Source organism: Acanthaster planci, linkage group LG18, assembly GCF_054643075.1.
Source record: "Acanthaster planci isolate LZ-2023a linkage group LG18, COTS_SCS, whole genome shotgun sequence".
Taxonomy (NCBI): Eukaryota; Metazoa; Echinodermata; class Asteroidea; order Valvatida; family Acanthasteridae; genus Acanthaster; species Acanthaster planci.
Window position 1 is genome coordinate 10,226,578 of NC_141794.1, and position 27,630 is coordinate 10,254,207.

At 42.8% G+C, this 27,630-nt stretch overlaps 2 protein-coding genes across 5 annotated transcripts in view; one reads left to right on the plus strand and one right to left on the minus strand.

Moving 5' to 3' along the window:
* The first annotated feature begins 10 nt into the window (after positions 1–10).
* On the plus strand, positions 11–11,462 carry LOC110978665 (something about silencing protein 10-like). Of its 2 annotated transcripts, none has more exons than XM_022233821.2 (13): positions 11–213; positions 977–1,175; positions 1,998–2,226; positions 2,591–2,706; positions 3,208–3,312; positions 3,547–3,603; positions 4,177–4,289; positions 5,417–5,513; positions 6,290–6,377; positions 6,916–7,219; positions 8,119–8,197; positions 8,841–8,948; positions 9,794–11,462. In XM_022233821.2, exons 1-13 carry the CDS (start codon positions 200–202, stop codon positions 9,881–9,883), a joined length of 1,599 nt encoding a protein of 532 aa, XP_022089513.2. In that variant the 5' UTR covers positions 11–199; the 3' UTR covers positions 9,884–11,462. The 2 variants fall into 2 exon arrangements, with proteins under 2 accessions (XP_022089513.2, XP_022089514.2); XM_022233822.2 differs by lacking the exon at positions 11–213 and adding an exon at positions 250–340.
* The window catches only part of LOC110978652 (zinc finger C3H1 domain-containing protein-like), a 44,908-nt gene continuing 28,595 nt past the window's right edge, over positions 11,318–27,630 (minus strand). For 2 of the 3 annotated variants that reach the window (XM_022233803.2, XM_022233802.2), the window contains exons 24-30: positions 27,213–27,397; positions 26,327–26,542; positions 24,994–25,260; positions 24,141–24,254; positions 21,255–21,294; positions 19,760–19,822; positions 15,533–19,478 (exon numbers count right to left, since the gene is read on the minus strand). In XM_022233803.2, the coding sequence (XP_022089495.2) occupies positions 19,362–19,478; positions 19,760–19,822; positions 21,255–21,294; positions 24,141–24,254; positions 24,994–25,260; positions 26,327–26,542; positions 27,213–27,397 (1,002 nt within the window). In that variant the 3' untranslated portion in view covers positions 15,533–19,361. Of the gene's footprint in view, positions 14,662–15,532; positions 19,479–19,759; positions 19,823–21,254; positions 21,295–24,140; positions 24,255–24,993; positions 25,261–26,326; positions 26,543–27,212; positions 27,398–27,630 lie in introns of those variants that run through there. The other variant, XR_015428232.1, reaches the window with a different exon arrangement.

A 27,630-nucleotide genomic window follows, 5' to 3' on the forward strand; every position in this document is an offset into this window, starting at 1 on the left:
TGGTAATCAGGAAGCCTGACTAATTAGATGTACTACATGTACGTACGAACGACTGTGTTTTAACTACAACTACTAAAACGACACACGTGGGGACAGTCCTGCCAAATGTTGGCCACAGCTAGGCCTACCTCTGCACCTAAGGCTAAGTTATAGACAGAGAGAGTTTACCTTCGTTTGTCACGTGTGATTTAGTTGAAGAATGGGACGAAGAAGGTAACGCACGTTAACCATCACCTGAGTCATCGCTGGCGTCAGTCCAACAATGACAAATGATTAAGCAACTCACAGTCATGACACTTGATAGTACAACAGCAAGTGTGACGATGATCAAACCCTGAGCGTACAGTGTAGTTTTGCTATTAAAGCCTTAAGTTACCGTTAACGTGGTTAACTGTTAGTGTTAACTCGACCATAACATTAGCATGGTTAGGTCTCACAGTCACAGTTTACGTAACATGTAGGCCAGTACTATTTAAACAGCATTTTTAGTGGGATTTGTCAGTCTGCGCAGTCGCTTCGTCTTTATGCAATTTGTTGATCTTATTTATTGCCATGATGGCTCAATTTGCCAACAATTCTGCCATCAGTTTATTATCACGGTTTCTTTCTAATGTGCAGGTGTAGAATTGTAAGATTGTTTTTAAGTTTGAAAAAGGGAAATCAAGTCGGAGATGTAGGCATACATGTAGGCCAACAGTTTGTTATGAAGGCATGTTCAGATGTTAGAGATACGTGTGACCATGGTGCATAATGTGAAAAGTATAATATAAAAAGTTTGAAATTACCTATTCCAACTGTCAAGTATTTTATTTTTAGGGATAGGACATTAAAAAAAAACTAAGTCCTATGTCTCACAAGATTTTTTTCAGTCGTTAAAAATAGAATGAAATCTGCAGATAGCCTCCAAAAAGGTAGGGTGGGGATGGTAAGCATTATTTTTCTTTAACTGTGCTTCATTTTAAACTATCTTGAACAGGAAGAGAGTTCATAATCGCAAGGGAGAGGAGTCAGACTATGACAGCGACGATGAACGAGCCTACAAGAAGATGCCTGTGCCGGACCCCACGGCACCAGACTACTTCATGGACGAGGTAGACGAGTTCAATGAGAACAGAGACAAGATCCTCCTGGAGAGAGACGGGAGGCTAGATGGAGAGAGCGACTCAGAGAATCAGGTCGGTAGATGATAGAGAGGTCTCAAGCTGACACACCCAGAAAGAGAAGCTGGTTTAACTATTTTGGCGCTGCACTGCCTAGTAGTCAGGGTTTGTAGCCTCTGATCATTGGGGTGGGGAGTTCGAATCCAGCTGGTGGCAGCATGTTGTGATCTTAGGCAAGTCACTTTTATGCCCCCATAGATATGATTATTGTGTTTCTTTCTGTGCACTTGATACGTCAGTGCTGGGCTAGTACACTCCCCAGGGAGCTGAGATGGCCTCAGGAATTGTTCAGATGTTGTGAGCCCAAAGTGCAGGGATAATGATAATACATGTACATCAACACCTTTGTATTACAGATACTCTGAGATACTGTGTACCTCATAAATGCCATATTATTGTTTTAGGCTCCAATCCAGCCGCTTGTGTCTCTCCATCCTGGGGTATACAGTCAAACACACATAAGAAGAGCACTGTTAATGCAAAGTCACATTTATAACAAGGATAGTTTTAGGTCCCAAGTCGTTGTTTTTCTTTGTTTCCATAACTGATAATACAAGGTAACTATTATAACAAGGAAATTTGTAAAGTCCCAACTTGCCCAAGGACCTTGTTGTAACTGTGTTCCACTGTATATGCTGATGCCCGTGAGGATAGAGATGGTTATGTACGATGAGCCATTTGTGACAGAAACAGTGCTTGGCATGGAGCTGTGGACTCCCCAGGGAGCTGAGATGGGTCTCAGGAATGTTGGACGGGCCCAGTGAGTGACACACATCAGTGCCTTGAGCACCAGAGTTTAGCCTTATTTAATGAACTGTGTCTTTTTGGGGCGGGCAGGAAGAGATACTTCCTTTGGACTATTCAGACTCGGACGATGACGACATTGATGAGAAGCTTCGCCGCATCCGGACCCAGCAGCACCTGGATGAGATTGCCAGCGACTTGGAAGATGAGGAGGAGGGCAGGGAGGAGCCGGGAGAGGAGACGGGGCTCCCCGATGCCAAATCCTGGGGCAAGCGGAAGAAAGAGTACTACCACACCGATTATGTGGATGATGATATGCCCGGTGAGAATGCAGAATTTAAATACTTGATATGGTACTGGTAGTGGATTTTAAAAATTCAAAATCGTATGCTGGTCAGTTTTCCACTTACTCAGAGCTGACTTATTGGTTTTGTTACGAAGTACAGAAAAGGCATTCTTTTTCTGCCCATTTGTCTGTTAGTTGTGCGTTGACTCCTGACTCTTTGTATGTGCACTTCTGAATCATGTGCCTGTCTCAACAAAAATGCAACCAAATTACAACAAAAGTACAACAAAATACAGCAAAATTAAGTGAGAGTCTTGTACACTGCAACAACATGTTGCGTAGCTGTGTTAAGCACACAGCTGAATACAACCAAGTGATTCAGAGTTGTAATATTTCTTAGGTGCCAGCGGGTCCGAGGATGAAGAAGCATTTGAAGAGGAGAAGGAAGCCCTTGCCATCCAGAAAAGGATGTCACAGATGATGCAGGAGACAGATTTTGACATGCAGCTCTTCCAGGTATAAACTCTGGCCGTAACTCTGCTCCCTGGTGGCAGAAGCGCACAAGCTGCTAATTGGGAGGGCTTTTTTCAGCTCATGAGAATATGTAACAAAATGCAACACAGGTTTAAATGATTACCCTGCGGAGTGCAACAGAATGCAACAGAAATGAAATGAGAACCATGTTCAGTGCAACAAAGAGCAGCACAGCCAAAGTAGAGTCCCTGTTGTATCTCACCAGCTGATTACTGTCCACTGACTACTATGCAACCATGGATTTTGTTGCTGGATAAATGTAATCGGCGTTATGCAGTTACATATTATACCTTAACAGCACTGCAACAGTATGGAACAGTAATTATCAACTGATGCTCATGTAAAATCACATTTCATGTTTTGTCAATTTTCTCTTCAGTGACTAATTTTTTATTATATAACCATGAGCCTTTAATTTGCTGCATGTTTGATTTGCATTGTCAAAACCACATTTAACTTTCCACCGTCTCTGTGTCGTAAAAGGTTTCAGTAAAAGCCAAAGAGAAGAAAGCCACTGATTTGGGTGAAGAGGCAGAGGAGAAAGTAGTGAAGGACCTGAGTAAACTCTCCAAGCGAGAGAAAATGGAGGTGAGGCAAGATGTCAGTCTGTCTAGTTGTCTGCTTGTTTTGTGATTCAAAGAAGCTCCGATTTCGCATTGTTCTTGGGGTAAAATACATGCCCCGTGGATCTCCAAAATTCTCAACAAATCTAATCAAATACCTCCATGCTTTTGTAAGACAACTTTCTACATTTGCAAATGTGAAGCCATGTTGCTGAATTTGTTTAATTTTGCACTGACTTCCTACTTCTGTTTTGTGTAGATTCTGAAAAAGGAATCTCCAGAATTTCTTGAACTTGTCGGAGACTTCAAGACAAAGGTAGGCATTCACAGGTCCACTGTAAGAAACAAGAAGAGGTTATACAGAATTTTGTGTCTAAATCCAGGATAGGACAATAATAATTTTTAAGACCCCAGTTGCAAACACTGTACTGAATTTCCTTTTTAAACAAATCCGGTCACTTCAAAACCACATTAAACAAGATGCTTCAATGGAAGCCGCTCGGGAACAATTTAAAAAACCCATGACATAGGTTATTAGCTGTGCTGACATAAGATGACAGTGCTGGCTGCACGCCACCTCATGCAGTATGCACCATGCTTGCGCCAGTCTTCATGTAATAAGATTATTTGTGACTACTTGCAAGAGGAATATACCATCAGATGGCTAGAGGGGTGTTTAAACAAACTTAAGCAAAAACATGTTGATCAAAATCGTTGGAAATTTATAATTTTTGAAACTTGTTTTGACTCAAAAAGGTATTTATGAATGGGAATAAATATGTGCTCGGCATCCATTCTCGTCCTGTCTTTTCCTTTATTCACAACTTGGAAACCTGCATTTAAAAAAACAAAACCCAATTGGAACAATGTGTTCTTTTAACACCTGCAGTTGAAGGAGGTGATCAACACATTACACCCTCTCCTGGGCATGGTGAAAGATGGTAGAATACCACAGGGCCCAGGAGCCGACTACATCAGCACTAAATACAGGCTGTACATCAAGTAAGTCGGATTTAACTCCCATAGGGTTCCCTCTAGGCAGCCATGCTAACTGCGACACAGCTGAAATAAGAAACAATCTGAATGCAACAGAAAGCAACACAGCTGAAATGAGAACCCTGCTGAATGCAACAGAATACATCACACCTGCCATGTGAACCCAGCTAAATGCAACAGAATGCAACACACCTGCCATGTGAACCCAGCTGAATGCAACAGAATACAATACACCTGCCATGTGAACCCAGCTGAATGCAACAGAATACAACACACCTGCCATGTGAACCCAGCTGAATGCAACAGAATGCAACACACCTGCCACGTGAACCCAGCTGAATGCAACAGAATGCAACACACCTGCCATGTGAACCCAGCTGAATGCAACAGAATGCAAGACAGCTGAAATGAGCACCCTGCTGAATGCAACAGAATGCAACACACCTGCCATGTGAACCCAGCTGAATGCAACAGAATGCAACACACCTGCCATGTGAACCCTGCTGAATGCAACAGAATACAATACACCTACCATGTGAACCCAGCTGAATGCAACAGAATACAATACACCTGCCATGTGAACCCAGCTGAATGCAACAGAATGCAACATAGCTGAAAAGAGAACCCTACTGAATAACAGAATGCAATAAAGCAAAAATGGGAATCCTGCAAAATGCGACATCCCGAAATACTACTCATGTATTAATTGGAAAATGATACCAATATAGACAATGCGGAATGCAAATTCCACATATTTCATAGCCTGGTTTATACTAAACTTTAAAGCTTTCTGCAGACAATTTTTTGAATGTGGGTCTCTCTTCACCCATTTTGAATGGTGGGTCACAATGGCAGCAACCTAACACCATTTGAATGTTGATTGACCTTTTCAACGGTCCATGAGTTTCAATTAGATTTCAGTGTGTTATAAAGCTCAGATGGTTGAGGCATATTTTCAGTGACGGCAAAGCAAGTCTCGGCTGATGGACATGGCATGTCTTAGACATGAAATATACGATTCAGTGCTAGTGGGAATCGCTAGGTCATGAATTGGGATAAAGCGATTTCGCTTTTTCTTACCAATAATGTATAAGCAGCGTGTAAGCCTGCTTGTTTAATCATTTCCTAAACAGCTACTGCGTCAACATCAGTTTCTACATGACGCTCAAAGCCAAGCACGTCCCTGTTCACAATCACCCTGTCATCACCAGAATATTGGCTCACAAAAAGGTTAGTAGGATGCTGTCTGGTCTGTTTCCACCCTTCCGTGTTTCTCTTATCCTTGCCCTTGTGTTGCATGTGATGGCTCTTGTCAGGCAAAAGTCTCAAAAGACAAAGGAAATGCCTTGTACTCGTGGTTTGGCCCCACACTGGAATAGTTGCACTTTATTCTCAGTGTGGTCCAAGAATGCGTTGACCAATCACAGTGCGTGAAATTTGTCGACCCAATGCGTGTTTAGAAAGGGTCGACAGATTTTGCACACTGTGATTGGCCAGCACGTTGCAAACTCTTGGAGGCGCACTATTATGAATTGTGTCCGTATTGCAAAATATCACCAGCTTACTCAGTCGCATTCGAATCACAGACTTCCTGTTTGCAAGTGAAGATGTCTGAACCACTCGACCACCGAGCTCTCTGGGATCTGGGTTGCTGGCTCGAGTCCACTACAAGAGCAGATACTACAAGTAGTCAGTGATGCTATGATCCCAGATGCAAAGCCTATTGATAAGATCATACTCGTGGCTTTAAAAAATTTGGTTCCAAGCAAACAATGGAGCCGGGAACGAGTTAGTGATAACTGAGTGATGCCTGACCTTTTTGCCGGTAACCATTTTTTGTTTTTTAAGCAAACATTCTGTAGGCTAATAGTTTTACTTGATGGAATAAAGGCGATTCAAAATAGTGCGCCATCTAGAGTTTGCAACGCGTTGGCCAATCATAACGCACGAAATTTGTATAACGACCGTAATGACCCAGACATTTTGGATTCGATTTTTAATCTCAGCTAATTAAGGAACTGGAACCGTTGGACGAGCAACTGGAATTGGAGATCCAAGAACTTCTTGACAAACAACAGACTGATGATGTCATCGGTAAAGAAAGTCGGTTCTCTTCATCTAATAATCCTTCAGCTTATCTCGGTTCTTCACTGGAGGACCACAACCTAAACTGGTGCTGTTTAAGTGAGAAGCTTGCTCAGTGTAGATCCAACGTTGCACCCTCATCGTGTCAGCCACTATGGGATCTAACAGCAAAATTGTTCAGTAGGACTATAGTTATAATGCCAGCAGTGTAAAGCTAACATTAAACTGCTAATGAGAGTCATTGCTCACGGTGTTGACCAGTATTGACCTTAATGCCCTCGACATTTTTGATGTGAATATTCCTGAATCGTGGACAATTGGCCACTGTAGTGTAAACCAATTTGGACTTTCTCTGGGCACAGAACTTTCAAGGGGCATGAGTATCAGTATATAAATGTAATACTAGCTGGGCTTTGCCTTCCTCAATCCTGCAAAATCCACTAAAAATCCTCAAATGGGATTATTTTGAACAATCTGTAAATGCCGGGGTTAATTTCGGTTGTGTCCCATTTTTTTCCTGGGATTTCAAAACCATGTGTCTCCCCAGCACCCGACAGCAGTGACGAGAATGCCAGCAGTGACAAGGATGGCATTGACAGTGACGACGATGCAACGTTGACACGGACCACCAGAATCAAAGCCGGCGTCAAGGCGAAGAAAGGCCGCCATGAAGCATCCTCTTCGAATGGCCACGGAGCGAAGGCCGCTGAAAAGACTACCCAAGACCCGGCAGCAAACCGTTCACCCGGTACCGGGATGACACCCGACGAGGAGCAGAGAGCGCTGGAGTACTACGAGAAGATTGCCAAAGAGGTGCAGGAGAGAAGATTGGAGCGGAAGAGACAAGCAAAGTGAGACCTGTTTTTAATTATGTTGTAATTCTGTTTTCATCTGGGTTTTTTCTCCAAAGAATAACAGACCCACAAATTTCGACGCAGCTTTTGTATCAGGAGATACTCATTGAAAAACCCATCACAGTCAATCATATTGGATCCTTTCAAACCCGTAGGATCCCTCTCTGACATCCTGGGCTACACTTGGATCTACCTCGTTATACCTCTGTGGATTCTGGTGAACCCTTTCACATTGTAAACTTGGCTCCCACAGAGACTTATTAGACAGTATCGTCCCCCGTCTGGCACCCAGTGTACCTGATATTGGCCCAGTTGGTCCCCTGTGGTACCGGTGCCTGTTGAATCTCGTATGGTCAGCTTTGATGCCCTATATAGTCCCAGCAAACCCTTCAAGTGCCTGCCTTGGGGCCCTTTGTGGTTCTGCTTGTATGCTTTGCAATCTACGTAGGACACTCTGTGGTTTCCATGGGGTGTCCTATGATCTCGTAAGATCTCCTGTGGTCCTACTGGAGCATTGTGCAGTGGTTCTTGGATTCCATGTGGTCCGTCTTGATGGGAATAAGCCAATAAGCTCTTTTGGGATTCCCATAGAATCCAAATGTTGACTTTTGAGTTAACCTTTGTATGTGGAAACATCCCCATAATATTCAGAGTTTGTGATCCGACAAAATGAGTCGCAAATCAAAGAGCTACTTTTGAGTTGAGAACGTTATAAAAAATCATGCAGAATTCAAAGCCCTTTAATTTTCTCTCGCACAAAGTATATTTGTCATCGGTATCTCAAACCCAGTGATACACCAAAACAGAGAGCTCAGTTTTCTGTTCCTGAGACAAACCAAATTATGGAGAAAGGAGTCCTCAGACTCATTTTGTGTGACCTACTTTGACATAAACAGGGATATGGAGAGCCAAGAAGAAGCTGGGGACGAGGAAAGCGAAGAGGCAGAAGACGGCAAGAGGGCCATCACCTACGAGGTCAGAGATGATACAGTTTGTACCCTAACCCTCCCGGACCCTTCAAAATCCAATAAGAAATTTGTTGGAGTGCTTGGGTGGAGTATTCTGCCGGGGGTTATTGTTCTCTTGGCTTATATACATATGCAAAAGTTACTGTTCAAAGTACTGTTGGTGGTACAAAATATTTAACACGAAGGGTCTGGAGGTAGGGTGTTCAAAGTAGATGCCACTGGAACACTTCTGACACAAGGGGACATGGTTGAAAGTACCAGTAGATGGTACATGTATTACCATACCTTATACATATTCATGATGGCGAGCTGAACTGTCACTGGTCCATTCAACATGCGGTTGAAAGTACCGTACCTCATACATATTCATGATGGAAAGCTGAACTCTCATTGGCTAAAAAAATATTAAACATGATGTGGCAGTTGCCATTTTGCTGTTCACGAGGTGCGCACACGAGGATCCGCTTGCAAGTCATATGAGCATTGGTATTGAACTGTTCATGGGAACAGTTCACAGAACTGTTAAAAAGGTGAAGAAAGCCCAGCTCTATCTACACAACACAGATTCTTAGCAGATGTGTAAATTGATTTTTATCTGCTCTGGAAACAGACTTCGTCCATTTTGTTCATTTCACGTTGAAATCCTGCAGATTTCCAAGAACAAAGGCCTAACGCCCCGCCGCAAGAAAGAGCAGCGGAACCCACGGGTCAAGCATAGGATGAAGTTCAAGAAAGCCAAAGTCAGGCGCAAGGGGCAGGTGAGCCAAGAATCCAGGGGGTACTCCAACTGCTCAGACGCAGGGTGGAGATTAATTTCTGAAAATCTGCCATTTGGGATGAAAGTGTTGTACAGGGTACCAACAAAGTTGATGATAAAAGTTCTTGTCAGCCAGTATGTACCAAACGAACTGCTGTCTGTAGTTTTGAAATACGGCGCCTTGTGGAGTCCGAGGTCAGTAGGGTGAACAGGTCTCTACTGGGAAATTCTGAAGGTCTAAAGGGCTGCACAAGGATTTCACAAAATTGGTTTTTGAAAATGACTCAATAAGGAGGAATTGTTAGTGTAGTTATCCGTAGCAAATTGAAGTATTTTGGGGGCACCTGGTTGAAATTTCAACCCAGGAAAAAAAGCATTAAAATCTGGTTCAGAGGGGAGCATTTCCAAAATATTTCCGATGTCTGTGAACTTTGGACTTTTTTAGTCAGTGTGCTGAGTTACAGTAGGAGTGTGGCTTAGTGGTCAACATAATCAAAGTCTGTGACTTGCGATCAAAGTATCAGGGGTTAGAGTCCAAATAAATGCACTGGCCAAAGGTTATGTCCATGGGCATGCCACTTACCCCCATTTGCCCCTCCAAAAAAAGACTTTGAAGTGGTCTCAGCATTAGCAGGGGGACAACACTAAATGGTCTGCTGGTTTTTTGGGGGGGTCGGGGAAGAAATCTTAGTCGTTTCATGTCAAGGAAATCCTAGACAAGCATCAGTCGGGTGAGCCAAATTGTCTCGCGACAGATTTTGTTACAGTTGCTCCGACACTTTGTCTCGTCGTTGGTTCTACATTTTTTTAAGAACTTTGCATTCTGTTTTCTTCACCATTCTTCAGGTCCGTGAGGTGAGGAAAGAGTTGACTCGTTACGGTGGCGAGATATCGGGCATCAGGGCTGGCGTCATCAAGAGCATCCAGATCAAATAATTGATCTCCTGTGAGGCTACGCTGTCAACGTGTCGGAAAAAATGACCATTAGAAGTTATCCCTCTTTGGTCGGCCATCACAAATTGAAGAAATGTTAAGTAAAAGTCTCGTGGGGTCATGCTATTTAGCGTCAACAAGCGACGACAAAGTGTCAACAAGTTATTCAAGCATACCGGTATTTATGGAAATATTTTATATTTACATATCATATTTAATGTATTACATTATTCAAAATTCGAGGGACTAAGTCGGGCCTGCTAGTGCAGCCCGGCCAGCCGCCATCTTGTTTTCCCATGGACGTGAAAAAGCTTCATTTCCGAAGCAAATTCGCTGTTTTTCTCTACACACAGTGGTAGCTGTTAGAAACGTGATTTAAACCACTTTTAAATCTTCAGGGGATATTTTAAAGTTGTGGACGCTTTGTTGATACTACTTGTGCCTGTTGATGCTTGTTGACGCTTTAATAGCGCGACTACTGTTGTGCCGTTTGGAATCACCTTCTCTGAACTTCCAGTGACTTTTCTTCAACAGCCATTTCTGACATGTTTGGTTGAAAGTTAATTTAGGCCATTTTTGTTCAGAATCAAGCAAATTCAATCTGGAATTCTTTGAACTTCTTTTGCCCAGATCAGTAAATGATCAGTTTGCCTGTACTGCATGATAGATATCTCTGACTACTTGCACAGTATGGAAATGCCGGTGGGATCTTTATCAAAATAGAATACAAGGGTATGATTTTAATTGAATTTTGTCCAAAACACAAATTTCTTGTATAAACACAATTTTGTGTGACTTGAGCCTTCTTTCTTTTTTTCAGTCATATGACTTAATATCGGAATAACATGTTATGTTTTATGGACGTTTAACCCCTTCATACCGGAGCTATCTACAGCCGTGGCTTTGTGTGAGGATTAGTGCATACCACACATACAGTCTATCCACCATGAAGCTGCTGGTTCAATGGGGCCTGCTGCTGGACAGAGCTTTGCAAACTGGGCATACCGCGGCCCAGCAGTCACGGTCAAAAGAATCCCGGCGTTAAGGGGTTAACATGTAAGTTGTCTAGGATGTTTACATGTACAGTCGAACTTCGTTAGTAAGAGCCTTGTTAATACAAGATTCGCCTTATAACGAAGAAATTTTTCAACTCCCATTCCTTTGTTTTTCATTGGTTTCATTCCTGATAATACAAGGTCCCTGTTTAATTCACCAAGTCCGAAGGACCTCTGACTGACGAGGTTCGACTGTGCATGTACCGGGTTCCCTTTCTAAAAGGGATGAAAGTGCTAAATTGGAAAAAAAAATTATTTTATTTTTTTGACATGCCGTGCCACTCTGACAACTTATTTTGAATTTAGATTAAAAGAAATCAATTTCTTTGGCCTGACACACACACTTTGGAAAACTTTTTATAAATTCACGATGACAAATGTATACTTTCTCTCTCATATATATTTTGTACAAATGGTACCAAAAAATGTGCGATAACAAAATAATGTATAATTTATACATGAACAGAAAGCATTTTCTTACTTCGGTACTGGAAATAAAAGCAGAAAAGGGGAAGAATTACTGAAAAGGCCTGACGGAGAGAGTGAAATATCTGTCGGTTTTCCAAAAATCAACCACCGCATTACTAATAATATATGCAGGCGTTTACATGTAAACTAGGCATTCTGTGTACAGGCAAGAGTTCATGAGGCGGAATTTTAACGCTGCTCCAGATGTCTCATTACTGAAAATGTCAAATGCCATGCATGCGAGGTGAAATGTGCAGGTGCGATTGGGGCGTGCTTTTCAGAAGCAAAACCCCCCCAACATGCATCTTTTAGAAATTGCCTCCAAACTTCCCCGAACAAGACGTTAAATTAGAGTGGACCGAAGGGGTACTAGCTCTTGTGCAATTCATGAACAGTTCATGCAGTGCGCTTCCGGACAAAATCAGATGGCAACTCAAGTTGCCATCTTCTTGTGTCGAAACACACACCTATAACATGTAAAGTAATTGTACAATTCTAAATGCAAGCTTGGGAGACTGAGACGAAGAACAGACACGCTGCACTACACTGTACATATTATAAAGCATAGTTTTCATAAAGCTGCTTGGAGCTTAGGATTGGAGCACACTTTGTTCACAGTGGAAAGCTAAAAACTTGGATCAGTCAATGGCATAAATTGGACACTGTATTCCATGACAAGCCTATGCTACAAATACAGCCACGACTACACATGAACAAACGTACATGTACATGTATGTGCTTACTACAAAACGTCACTGTACGCTCGACATTTGGACAGTTCATCTGAAGGATCTTAAAAATACTTATCACAAATGGCTATACTGAACATGCACTTATAAATAGAAATCAGCTTTGGATATTACAAAAGGCTATGAATAACTACAGGAAGGGAGATGCTAGCAGTGAAAACAAATTGGAAATAATCTTTACGATGAAAACTATCACTGATCTAGGTTTGGTTAAAAATCCTTAGAATAACTCTTTGGAAATGGTATCTTTTGTTTTCATCAGTTTAAGGAATATTTATCAATGCAGTTATAATTTTAGAGTCCACAAATATCAATGCCGAGTGAATTCCAATTTTAAAAAACAGAAAAAAGAGTAACTTCATTAATAACTGAAGTCTCCTTTCAAACCAAATGACCTTCAGCATCCCTAGAGAGGTTAGTCAAATGTTTACATAGTTTTGTTTTTTTCTTTTCTTTCTCTTTTTCATGAACCATGTGGCATCCGTATCTTTATCAAATGCCAAAAGGTTGAAACAGTGACACGTTCATTAACATTACTTAGCCCTGACATCTTTGGCATTTCTCCAAGGATCTTTTCGGAATCCTCCAAAATCCAGGGCCATTTTGCTGGAACTCAGTGGTACATTCTGTACACTTTAGCTTTATCACAAAGCAACAACAGCCGGGCAATATCTTCCTACAGCCTGAAAAGATCTTGCATAATCTTTTAATGGATATTGGAGGGTTTTGTAGGAATTTGGAGGGTTTAAGACTTATTTTTTAAAGAAAAGGTTTCTAAAACATGTTGCTGTACCTACAGATTTCTACATTTCCTATAAAGTCTATTAAAGTGCATGAAATCCAGTCCCTCCATTCATATTTAAAGCCAAACGAAGAGAAAACAATTATGAAGAAGAACGTCAATGAAAGTATTAGAATAACAGCATTTAGGTTAATGTTGAAATAGCGTTAAATACATGTAGATCATCATTCTAACAATATATTGCTTCAATAAACATCTTACAGTCTTGAATGCACTTGTTTATTCACTGAAAAAAAAACCTGAATAGCTGGCACTACTATTTTTCTTGCATACATTTTAAATACTTTGCAAATGAATCAAAATGCCAAATTGGCAGAGCACCATTTTCAAGAGAATCTAATGGAAAAGGGAAGAAAAATGTGACCAATTGGCGGGAGTTACAACGTAACTACATGTACTTTCACCTGCCCAAAACATTCCCCAAATACAAGCACAAAGCCAGAGCCAAACTCAGGTCTATTTTGAAATGTACTGCAAATCCATAAAGATGCAGTCTAATAAGAAAAGGCTTGTCATCAAAATATTACATTCCATGAATTGACGAAAACATTTCTCGTGTTTGTTTACATTGCATGCTTGCAAGACAGAGTAAGGAGCAGACAAGCAATCAGAGTTGACTGGTTTAAAATCAGCATTAAAGGGGTTCCGTTGAAGGCCTGGGATGTGTACATGTGCCTGTTTTAGACGTGCACAATTGAGGAGAAATGGAACTTTCAATTTTATGCATTTGGGTTGTATTTACAATATTCAGCTTCTTGGAGTGTTCACTACAAGAACAGTATAGTGCTTAAAACTCATGTAGCTAAAGAACATTACGTGGTCAGGGAGTGGCCTTCATACATGGAGGAATTCACACCCTCGTTGGTTTCTTCAACTCATCAGACAACGTGAAGTTTCAGCTTTCCAACTGCATCCACTCCATCATAATTCTTTCTCATCCCAACGAGGCTCTGTTGCTTGGTCACGAAGCAACTGCAATCGTCACTTCGTTGGTCAATGTTGTGACGCAATCGTATTCGGCGATGTTTAGGGACACGATAACATGGGGGTAACCAATGTTGTTGAAATTGGAAAGTGAAGAGGCGACTTTTACAACTGGGGAACATGTTTTTTTTTGGGGGGGGAGGGTGTTCTAAAATGACACTGGGAGAGTTTTAAGATCGAGATTGGGTGGGCAGGATTGGGTGACTTCTTCAGCATCAGTGTGTTCTGTGAACTTGTTGGTTGACTAAGCACAGAAGCCTCTGGATTCACTGTGAGACCTTCTTGTATCTTTACTGATCATGCTTACAAATGACAGCTTCAGGTCACTTCAGGGATGTGGTCATGTTGTACTCAGACAGCACTCTACTTCACGGGCAGGCTCATGGGACCACTGTTCCACAGGCATGGTAATGACCGATCATCAGGAGCCTCTCGGAGATGGTGTGTTCATTCCATGAATAGAGAACGGGGAACTAGACTAACGAGGATGGTTCAGTGCCAGATCAGACTGGTGTTTCACATTTCCGCCTTGCCTCCCGTAACATCTCAAGTTATACCAAGCTGGGCGGAGTTTTTGGAGTACAGATCAACTTTCTGCTGTTGAAACTTTCACGTTTATCCAGTGGCTTCTTCCTTGGCTTGGTCTCGTTCAAATCACTTGCTGGGAACTGCCCGTCCGAGACACAGCATCAACTCGTTAAGCCTAGCTCTGCTTGCTACACCCTTCATTTTTGGCATTAAAACATCCTCAATAGTTAAAGTGTACAGCTGATTCCATTCCAAATACCTAAACATGTGACCCATCACACTAAAATCACCTCTGGGAGAAAACATACCAGTGGTTGGTTTTGATTTCTGCAAACCTGGAATATCGGAAGGAAGTGCAGGTTTTGTGCCTCGCATACTGGTTCATAAATTTATGCACTGGTCATTTTACCAACATGCTGTCAATTTCAATCCTGATGCAGGGGCTTTCACAAATGTCCAAGTTTTATTTTAGATGGGTATTAAACCACTTTCCATCTCATCAAATGACTGCAGAAACTGTGATCTTTAAAACTGACGTAAATCTGATTTGATGCATGTTTCTAAGTAATAACTGTTTGGCTGCCTGCTTTGGTTAATACAGTTTACATTATGGATAGATGGCATCAGGTATCAGCCATTTTGCAGGTACATGAACCGGTATCTGGCATCTTGGAAACCATCACAGCTCTACATTGCTCCAACTTCCCAGTTTGCGTCATTCAGCTTTTCAGGTAAACAAACTTGGGATTTGGGAAACACTAAATGCAGTTTGGACAAAGCCAAAATTGGTGCGATTCCAGTGTGATGGGTGCATCATTTACACATTTTTACTTGCTAGTCAAACGTCTGCAGCTTTACAGTTCCAACTTGCATCCAGAATGAAGCTACCGGCAACTCTGAAGACAGGCGACCGAAACACAGAAGGATGCTGCAGTGTGCGTAGGGCATGATTTGACTTTCATTGTTTGCTGTGATGTTAGGCAAAAAAACGACTGAGGGATGTACACTTGGGCTGAGGAACAGATTACCTTATGTTACACCCTGACATGCCTTTTTTTTTATTAAAAGTAAACGGTGATGACAGCAGCATACCAGCATGAGTGAGAAAGTGCTTTCAAAATGGCTGAACTCTGACTGCCGAGTCAGCACGAGACATTCTGGGCCACAGTTTTGATTCATGCCATTGGAATATTCACAGCAATCGACAGACTGCGAGTTAGGCAGTTTCAAACAGCCGTTGGGCAGGGCACAACTTCAGAGGGTTGCTTGTCTGGACTTGCTGCCCAATGCCAGCAACATGCCTGCTGGTCAATTCCAACTCCGAAATCAAAGTACAAATGTAAACCAACTCCATTCTCAGATGCAATTCGGAGTCTTTTACACAACTACGACATTTGTAACAGAAAAATTTACGGTCACTACTCTTAGGAAACTCAGTCTACAAAGTAGTAATTCCTAAATGCACAGGATATTTCGACCAAAGAAGTTGGCCAAGTTGGCCAACATAGGGTATGCGTGGCTACCGTCTTGCAGGGCAGTGCTTTTGTTCCACAGGATATGCACACAGGAGGTTTCCCTATGAAACAAAAGACCCTGGCCTGCAAGATGGCTACCATGTAAAGTCTTTATTCACCCCCAAAAGAGATTCAGGCAAGAACATCCATTTCAACAGGTTGAATGTATAGTTGTCTTCTCCCCTCCCCACAGTGACATTGGACACCCCCATCCCCCCAAATGGAATATTCCATAAAAGAATAAACCCCCATATGAAAACACAGACACACATTCAAAGAACGGGATCCATGCAAAATTTGGCTCCAGTTTCGTCAGTGCCACAAATTCTTGTTGGGAAACGTTTTTTGTTTTTAACATCTTTGTCCTTTTCTTGACTAGGAAAATGCAACAGAGATGAATAGTCTCTTACTTTTGACAAAACATGGACTGCCCATGCAGCACTCAAAACAACGTACAATCTGAACTTTTTGAAGGGGCATCACTCACAAAAAACAATGGACAAAATGTGAAAAAAAGACATGGGAGCCAAACAATGCATGACAGTGTATTACTGTATACTTACTCAATTCATGTTTCTTGGTTGCCATGGTGAACCTTCAAGGAAGCTGATTGGTGGAATCATGACAGTAGCTAAAGCTTCTCCCACTTTCTCTCATTCAGTTTATCAGTTTTACTGCTTTTTGTTGTGATGATTGTGAATGATTTGTCCCGTTTGCTTCATTTGTGAAACTGTTATTCAACTTTGATGTCTTGCTTCTGTGAAGGACTGAAGACCACAATACTTCTCTGCATATGCATGAGCTCCTTCTTTTGTCATATGATTGGCTGTGAGAAACTGAATATGCATTTGATTAATTGTACAGCCACATTAGTTGGGTGCTACTTCTGAGTCTGGGTATAAATGGGTCTCCTCACAGGTCAATGATGATGACATCATCGTTTCTTGCATGATGATTCGCTGGCATGAGGACTCCAACTCCAGGGATGTCGGCTCCTCTGGCGTTTGCGATGACCTCACAGCTTTCGCTGGCTGTGATTGGCTGTACAACTTTCCACAACGAACCACCAAAACTGCCAAATCTGAAACTCGCCTCGTAGTTTTGGCAGTTATCATTATGGCAACTTCACAAAAATTAATCCGCAGTTAATAGCCTATTTTGTTATCAAAAACAGACCGGCCGATACTCAAAAAGCTACATTTTCGTGACAGAGCCATACAAAATTTGAACATCACTCCTAGTGGTCCGACACTGAATTCAAGACAACCTGAAACTCATCCACCATTCTGATCAAACTGAAACAAAAATCTCATCTGCGACAGGACGCCAAACCCAAACCGAGAGAGAAACCACAGCCATTCCACTGGATTTCAGTCCTACAACATCTTGCAAACAGCACATCTGCCACACGTTTTAGCAAAAAGGGGACCACAATACGTAGTTTTCAAGAAAGCATCTCCAGAGTGAAGACTCCTAGCTAATGACATGATAAACTGACACAAATGGACTTGGACCATGTAAACAAATTGGTTTGGCATATGAAGACTGACAAGAGACAAAAGTGGTTTATATGACAAAATATGTCGCACCACTGGTCCAACAACGCTGACTCACCGTTGACAATCACAGCTGAAAAAGCCCCTAACAATCTCGCAACCTCTGAACACAGCTAGGAAAATCTGTTTTAGCTTGTCAGTTGGAAGAAAATAATGGAAGACTAAACCAAACATCCAAAATATTCTTGCTCTAGAACAAGTACAGCTCAACCCTGCCAATTCAGGGGGCAAACAGGTAATTGAAAACAAAACATCTCCAGGGGGTACCACTGTTGCCCAGCATATGCCCATTACTGGATCTGAACCCCTGACCTCATGAATGGGAGTTCAGGTGTTACAAACATTAGGCCACACGTCCCTACCAAATACCATGATCTGCTGACTCCTAGAAAAGATGGAGAATGTTGTAACTGAAGAAACAGTGTTAAATGGTAGTACAATAAACTTCCATACAAATGTAATGTCATTTACGCTGATGAATAATTTAGAATATGTGGTTAATTAGATTTAAATGTCTTAAGCTCAGTTTAACAAAAAAACCAAAAGTGGGCCATGGAACCCCAAGTAGTCTGGCACCACCCCATGGGAACCCCAAGTAGTCTGGCACCACCCCATGGGAACCCAAAGTAGTCTGGCACCGCCCCACGGGAACCTGAAGTAGTCTGGCACCACCCATGGAACCCAAAGTAGTCTGGCACCACCCCATGGGAACCCCAAGTAGTCTGGCACCACCCCATGGAACCCAAAGTAGTCTGGCACCGCCCCATGGGAACCTGAAGTAGTCTGGCACCACCCATGGAACCCAAAGTAGTCTGGCACCACCCCATGGAAACCCAAAGTAGTCTGGCACCATCCATGGAACCCAAAGTAGTCTGGCACCACCCCATGGAAACCCAAAGTAGTCTGGCACCACCCATGGAACCCAAAGTAGTCTGGCACCACCTCATTTTTATTCAGGGAACACAATATAAAAATGGCTTCCCTGGGATTAAGGTATATTTGGGGCAGTTTGCATAATGCAAACATCTTTCCAATGCCATGAAATTTTAAACAGGCCCAGTTACGACACCCACAAAAAAAATCTATTGCTTTCCACGAACCTGACGTCAGTTCCTCAAATAGACAAGACACAACTTCACCAATTGGATAATAAGACTCTCAAATTAATCAGGTCAACGAAAAGTGGTTTTGGGATTTTTGCACTCTCATGATGACATTAACCAACTGCACAGTTCCTGTCAGGAAATGCGTAAGCCATAAGCAACAGATTACATAATGACAAAAATACATCTCTCTGACTGGAGAAGACATTCAACTTGAAGGGTAGCAGCTTCTTTAAATTTTGATCTGTAGGTGACCCAACTGACTAATCTAAAACTGGTCCCGATTACATGGATATGTATAAAGGACACCAACATGCCGCAAACATGACAACCAGGTACCAGTCTTTGCACATCCCGGAAAGCAATTCCACTCCTTTTGATGTTTGCTAATCCAAGGAAAGAAGAGTTGAACAGTGAGTTGACCATAAAAAAACCAACAAAAGCAAATCAACGAAAAACATCTGCAGGTCCGACATCTCTGCAGAGAGACCCAGAAAGACAATGCCAAGTCCATATGACAGATCAGAGAACGTCGAACAGACATTTCCAATCAATTGCTTGCCTTACAGAGACAAGATAAAAAAAATTCTTTTGATTCTCTCTCTGAGAGTGGCAACTCTCTTGTGGCGACTGTCTTGAAGAAAGAACAACAAATCAAAAGGCAACAAACATGTAAAACCAACAGCCAGAATAAACAGCTCTTTTTTGCCACAGCCTTCCGCTCATTTAAGGATTGTTTTCAAGTAGTCCTCGATATTGACTTTCAGCTCGCGACATGTCAGAACAAGCTTCCGGATGTCTTCAGGATTTCTGTCATGCACAACTTCCAGCAGGAAGAACTGTGGAGGTATCAATCAGATAAATGGAAAAATTTGACAAACGTTTTGGCAAAAAAATGCCACAAAGTGTGCGTAGTTCAAAGTTTGGCAAATGATGGGCAAAAGGTCAGTTTGTCAAAAAGCACCCTTCTGCCCAAATTGTGGCTTGGAAAAATATTGAAATTTTCAACAAAAATGTACCTGAGTGTACTCAGTTAATCTGACAATTCCTGCGCACTTTTCACTGCGTATATGCAGATTTTGATTGCTAAAGCGAAGAAAAATGATCAGAAAATTATTACATCTTTCCAGAGGTTCGCTGCGAGTGGGACCGCTTCAAGTGCTTGCCGGTACAAAGTCTTGGCCTACGGAGAAAAGAGAGAGAGAAAAAGGGGGCGGGGTATAGCTCAGAGGGAAGGGGCAGATGTTTGCTCCACTTGGAGGCAATCAGCTTGTGAAAGGCATCAACGAGAAGACTGCATCCCTTCTCTCGGTTAATTTCCGTACAGTAGGGCTGAGTCAATTCGAGTAATTCACTATTCGAATATTCAACCTTCGATTCCATCGAATATCCGAATATTCTGTCGTACTGACCAGCAGATTGTCAATGAACAAACCATATAAAAATCAGTTGGAATAACGCACACAATTGTACATTATAATCAGTATAATAGCTTCTCACATCTAGGAGTATCTCCAGCCATGATTTAGCAAGATTGAAGAGATGAACGATACTTCTTGCCCTGTTGAAAATTTCTATTCCTTTTAAATCATTTAATGAATAATTAACATTTTGAATCGTTGAAAGAATTCAATCACATTTCATTCGAATCTGCTTGCAACAAGCATCCATAGAGTAATTTGTCTCATTTAAAACAAAAGAAAATGTTCTTTTTCTTTTCATTAATTTTGTATTCGAATATTCGAATTCAGAAAATAAGATCTGAATATTCGATAATCGATCAAATATTCGGTTATTCGGCACAGCCCTACCATACAGATGGTTAACAGCAATTAACTTCATGGTGTACTGTGCAGTGCCAGAACAGGGTTCCCATAGAAATTTGAAAACTGAAGTCCAAGACTTTGCCAGGCCTTTCCAGGACTAAAACAGACAATTTCCATTACACCTGACACCATTGGCAAAGAAAAGTTGTTTGGCATTATGAACTGGGAGACAGCCACAGCCATAGCCACTACTATAGTCGACTCTCGTTATAGAGAACACGGCTATACAGTATATATATATTATACAGAACAAAGTTTAAGAATCCCGTTTCTTGAATTCTTACACTTTTTGGTTTTTCCATTCCTTAAAAAAGTACTTTGTCTGGTCCCTGTAGCTTTGTTATAACGAGAGTCGACTGTACATAGATTGACAAGGACAACCTGTACATTTAACATTATTCCGTTATCACATCAACAGAGGCCCACCAAAACGACTCTGGCATGATCTTAATTTCCTTCTGACAACAGAATTTCAGGACTCCCTGTCTTTTTTCCATTTTCCTCGACAATCCTATGACTTTCAAGGACACCATGACTGTGGGAACATTGCAGGTCTGGCAGTCGGACTTTACAATGCACATTGCAACAAATTCTACCGTTGCAGTGTGTTGCATTTTGGTTGCATTTTGGTTGCATTTATCGGGGTTCTTGTACCGGCCGTATTGTAACCAAGCTTCATCAACACATGTACAATTACTTCCATGAGATGTGAAGTGACATACTCTGTATATTTCTGACTCTATGACATCAAATGATTTTTCAAAACTCACTTCAACGTTTCAAACTTACTTCTTTCAATCTCCCTCGGTGTAGACTCAGTGCAATTATTCTGCAAATGGAAAGAAATGATTCAAACAAGCATACAACACTTCAGTTGAATCAAGCAAGTCAAACCCTAAAAGAGCCCCTTTTTAGACCATCTCACAGCTGGGTAGCACACGGCTGTCCCTGGCCCAATCTTTTTTCAGCTTGGCAAGCAAGTAACGACACCTTTCAGTACAAATGTGATGTGTCAACTAAATCTGACTTCTGGTTTGCTTTCTATACAGTCATACGAAGTAAACAGGTTAACGCATGTCGGCCTGCATGCATTGAGCACGTACGTCAACAGAAAAAGTATACATTTTTGGGTGACCTGTGCGTCAGCTTTTCGAAAATTGGCGTAAAAATGACGGCAAGATATTACACAATGAAGGCTTGGCACATGAATGTGATGATAGCAATAAACATATGGCAGAGGACAACTCCGACCCCCCCAGCTTTGTTAAGCCTTGGGTCTCTATGGCCAAGTATCCCATAAATTTGGTGTCAAAAGAAAGGCTTGGCTAACAACTGAAGGCCAATACCGCCACTAGAAACCATAAAGGTGATATCTCATTCCCAGCTCATGCATATTCATACTCTGATGTTATCCTGAGCAAAGACATTTTTAATTCTTGTGCATTTTATGGGAAATAATGAAACAAATATCCCAAACAAATATCAAATATCGAAGAAAATCTGAATACTGTACGCTTAATTAATGCGAGGCTCAATTCCAAAGCAATGTGGGACATGGATTATCCCAGCCAGTGTTGCATTTGAGTACATCACAAGTCCCTGCGAGTCCCTCACAAGGCCCTGCAAGTCCCTCACAAGGCCTAGCAAGTCCCTCACAAGTCCCTGCGAGTCCCTCACAAGGCCCAGCAAGTCCCTAACAAGGCCCTGCAAGTCCCTCACAAGGCCCTGCAAGTCCCTCACAAGGCCCTGCAAGTCCCTCACAAGGCCCTGCAAGTCCCTCACAAGGCCCTGCAAGTCCCTCACAAGGCCCTGCAAGTCCCTCACAAGGCCCTGCAAGTCCCTCACAAGGCCCAGCAAGTCCCTCACAAGGCCCTGCAAGTCCCTCACAAGGCCCTGCAAGTCCCTCACAAGGCCCAGCAAGTCCCTCACAAGGCCCTGCAAGTCCCTCACAAGGCCCTGCAAGTCCCTCACAAGGCCCTGCAAGTCCCTCACAAGGCCCTGCAAGTCCCTCACAAGGCCCTGCAAGTCCCTCACATGGCCCTGCAAGTCCCTCACAAGGCCCTGCAAGTCCCTCACATGGCCTGGCAAGTCCCTCACAAGGCCCTGCAAGTCCCTCACAAGGCCCTGCAAGTCCCTCACAAGGCCCTGCAAGTCCCTCACAAGGCCCAGCAAGTCCCTCACAAGGCCCTGCAAGTCCCTCACAAGGCCCTGCAAGTCCCTCACAAGGCCCTGCAAGTCCCTCACAAGGCCCTGCAAGTCCCTCACAAGGCCCTGCAAGTCCCTCACAAGGCCCAGCAAGTCCCCCACAAGGCCCTGCAAGTCCCTCACAAGGCCCTGCAAGTCCCTCACAAGGCCCTGCAAGTCCCTCACAAGGCCCTGCAAGTCCCTCACAAGGCCCTGCAAGTCCCTCACAAGGCCCTGCAAGTCCCTCACAAGGCCCTGCAAGTCCCTCACAAGGCCCTGCAAGTCCCTCACAAGGCCCTGCAAGTCCCTCACAAGGCCCTGCAAGTCCCTCACATGGCCTAGCAAGTCCCTCACAAGGCCCTGCAAGTCCATTACAACTCATTTAGTCTTAAGGGCCGGCGACCATTTAGACCCGGTTTGAAAAGGGCCCCCCCGGTAGCCTACCCTGTATAATGCCTGCCCGGTATTCAGGCTACTCCAGGCTGGTATCATATACCCAGCAAGAAATGAGACCGAGGGGTACCCCCCCAACATGTCCAATCCCTATACACATTCCAGACTATTGTTACTTAACACATCCCCCCAAGATGTCTGAAAGGAATTCCCCAGACTCCTGCGAGACAATGACCAACACAAAGCAGGGGGGGTTCTCTCCGTCTCATACCTTGCTGCATATGTGGTATCAAGCCTCTCTGCACATCGGCATTTCAAAGTCCCTAATGAAAGGCTTCCCCCACCATGCTTTTACAGATGAATAAGGGTCTAAGCGGATTAGTGTAGACATTGTATAGAGCTGAAGGATTGAAAACCACAAGCAGGTTCCTTCTTGGATAGATTACATGTACCAGTAACTTGCAAACAAAAGACCCTAGGATGGAGAAGCTCGAGATCAACAACCAGTCCAGCATCCCTGTCCAGCATCCCAGGCCAGTATGAAAGGGGTTTTTGCAACAGGGCGAGCTTAACGGGGGGGGGCCCTTTTCAAACCGGGTCTAAATGGTCGCCGGCCCTAAGCCAATTCCCAAGCTATTCAAATGAGCTGTGACAAAAGCATGCTCTTGTCGTTCACCCTGTAACTTATGACTGGCCTTGTGAAGGGACTTGTGAAAGGACTTGTGATGAACTCGGACACAACACTGATCCCAGCTAAGGACTACGTCTGAGTTTGCGTTTGCATGTTTCAGTACTAGGTATATATATAAATGTATATATCAGCTCGACAACACACTGACCAGCACTGAATGCAACTGTAGTAACCTCATTGACAAGAAGTCCTTCAGACTTCGCAGATTACGTTATGACAGGAACTCTGTATTACCAAGAATGAAAACAATGAAGAACAAAGGATGGGCCCCCCCCAAATGTCCTTGTTTAATACAAGCAGAATGTTGTATTAACAAGGCTCATATTTTAATGAGGTTCAACTTTAATAGCTGTTTATCCATTAGTGATATGCTGTACTTTGGCCGAGGAGACGATTAGGAACATTACATTTTCCAGAAAGGCAGGCACTCTGGGAACTTGTTCAGGATGTCAGTGGCTATGGCTTTGACTCGGTGGAGGCAGGGGCCATCTGGTGAGGACTTGCTGGCAAACTGACAGGCTCTGTACAGAAAGGAAAGTGGACTTGGCGGGTGTGGTCATGACGGAGTGTGGCATCAAGCTGCAAAGCCTTACGCTCAATTTTTTTTCCCAACCTCGCTGCCGGTCCCATTCATTAATTACTTGGATCAGTTGGACTGAGCGGTCTTAAGTTGGGTTTGAATTTGACTGATTTTGAAAGATTTGAATTGATTTTATTTGCATTCATTTGCTTTGAAAAAATTAGATTAATTCAGCCAATGATCAAAAGTATTACGCTGTGAAATGCGCTCACATAAAGTCACAAATGGGGCACTCCATAAATTTGGCATCTAATGTTTTTGAAACTGTGACCTTGTCGCATCTGACACACAATACATGTAAGTATAGAATACATTCCTTAATTTCTAAGAGTGATTATCTAGTAATGCAAATTATCTGCCAAACAAATGAAACTACTTTGAAATCAATTTAAACAACATTTTTGGGCCATATTACACGGGTCAGGTGTGACAGGGTTACAGAAAGTCTCACTTTTGGAACCCAGATTAGTATAATAACCGCCAAATCAATATGAAAGACATAAACAGTTCAATAAAAGCATCGACATTAGAACAACTGCCACAGCGTTGAAAGGTTCTAGTGCCTCCTGGACTGACAGAAGGGGCGATGATTGTAAGGCGCTGTGAGGTCATTGGTGTGATGGAAAGCACTACGTAACTAAGGCAATTATTATCAATTAACAGACATGGTTGACTTTTACCTGAGAGCCAGGTGAACGTTGCTCGGCATTTGATTGATAAATCTTTCGTACATATCCAAGCAATCGCCATCTTTCAGGCACCCTATGTACAACTCGACCACTTGGTTGTGGAAGGAGAAGTCAAGCCACATCTTATCGTTGGAGTGAGGAAGGGGGAACTCTGTTGCCATGGAAACCAGGCAGCGATTGACAAGCCCTGTGAAGGCGCTGAAAGATTCGAGTTTGTCCTGGCTGGTTGGAAGTTTGGATTTTCGGAAGAGAAGATATCTGCGGTTGAAGATAATGAATGGACATATGTAAATCCAGTCATAGAAAAAACACTGTGGTTCATTTAAAACTATCTATGAGATGGCTCATTTATGGCGTGTATAGAAGCCCAAGCTCCAGTGAAAACTTCAATGAACACACTCCTCCAATTACAGAGGAAATCTGTTTTTTTCAAATAAAACTCAACTTCCTATACGATGAACTCTTTTTGCAGTCTTGAATTAAAGAAATTGTTTTCAGTATGCATACCACGAGACGGATGGAATAATTTCAACCCTAAATTTGAAACTTGTTTTTAAGTGTTAACCACTACCAGCCGGGGACTCAAAAATCGGAGCCCTATGGTTTATATGTGTGGCCGGGGTCTCCGAACTCGGACAAAGGAAACAGGGCCCTGTAACAAAAGACCGTACTCCGAACAAAAGACCAGGCTGCTGGGCATGACCGGCATTTTTCACTCTCAAAAGTGGTGATAATCCAGCGTTATTTTGAAACCAGGGTTTGGGGTATTTAGAGCAAGCGGATTACCACCGGGGACAAAAGCTCTCCACCACCGCAGCGATGAGCCACACAGCACCGCTGCATGCTAATCTGGCCCCTATTGAATAGAGGTCAGCAGTGCACTGAGCCAGGTTCGTGAACAAAAGACAGTTGTATAACACCGCACTATCTGGGCTCTGTTTACAAGGCTGCAGGCCTGGCTGAAATACTTGGGCGTCAATGAAGGTCACCTGTCAACTTAGAGTAGTGCCTGAAGATTACTCCGTGCAGCTATAAACGACTGTTAAATGGAATGATGAATTGTTGAAGGATTTTGAAAACGGAAAAAATGATAGTCATGCCGGCCCAGCATCCTCAACGTTGAAAAATGCCCCGGCCCGAAGTGGATAACAACGTTGAGAGCTAGGGTAAGGATTTTGGTGGTTTTTTTGCAGGGGGGGGAATGGCTCACTGGAAAACTTCAAAATTACAAATTCATTTTATGAACTTTATTTTCTCAGCATGCCACAATCAAAAAGCCCAGACTACCATGTTCAAATTTTGAAAGTATTTTGAAACCACGTACTCCATCCACAGCCTCTGCGCATCCTCAGTCTCTCGCAAATGGCACAGGGATTTCTCGTAAGCCTCCGAAGCCCCGGTGTCATCTGCCGTCAGCTCCTGCAGTAGGCAGTAATTCAACCACAGGTGCCGGGATTGCGCTCGTATAACCTCTGAAACGATCCCCGGACGGAGCTTTGGTGGGGTGTAGTCAAAGGGCAGGCCCTGCCCGAGTAGAGAGCTGACAGGAACAGAGAGGCATTATGGGAATATGCACTTCACGATACAGTGCGTTTACACTGCCATTGCCCCTGCTATAGACTGACACAGACAAACCTGTTAATGTATCACTATTCCATTGTCACATCAAATGTGGTCTATCAAAATTAACCCTCGCATAATCTTGATTTCCATGACTTTTCCATAACTTTTCCCTGACAACACGATTCCGGGACACCAAATAAAAAATATTATCCGTGACTTATCCATGACTTTCCAGGACAACTTTTTTTCCAGAATTTTTTGGATTTTCCCTGACCGTGGGAATCCTGAGTCTATTGCTAAATAGGTTCTTTAGCCTTCGGGAAAGATTCTGCTAGGATCTAAACGTCTGGTCCTCTTTTTTTTTTATAATGCTAACGTGCATTCCATATGAACTAAATGGTGGTTAATATGGTCCTTCAAGCATGCAACTTGGACTTTGACCAAAAAAACAAGGAAATTCCAGTCTTTAAAAGACTCTGTAGAAAGTTTTTCATTTTTTTTTCAATGAGCGCGAAGTGAAAAACAAGGAAATCAGCTGATCCGAGGAAAAGTTGCATGGCTGTATTTAACATCTCTGTCCAACCCTGTTCAACGCTGTCCTGACCTCTTTTTAAGCAAAAGGAATCATTGATGGGTACAAATCTTACCAGTAAAGCCCGCGTATCTGCTCCACGCTCTCGTAGGCCGACCTATCCGGTATGCTATGGAAGGCAAACGCGCATAGCTTGAGTGCAGTGATGGCAGCCTTGGGGCAAGCCGGCAGTGCAAACATGGCCGCCATGTTGTACAACGCCGCGCTCCTCGGGCAACTCTTCAAGGCATTCTTGATGGCCTGCGTCAAAAGGACACCAACAAAACATTCGGAAAAACAGGATCTGCTCGGACTTTTTTTTAGTTTCAATCAAAAAGGGGATCAAATGAAAAGAGTATTTTACAATTTACGGGATGCAATGTCTCCCACAAAAAGCAACTTCCAGACTAGAAACAATATTTACTTGAACTCTCCTATTGGTCATCACAATAATAGAAAAAATTTACAAATCTACTGCACATTTTTGACCCTGT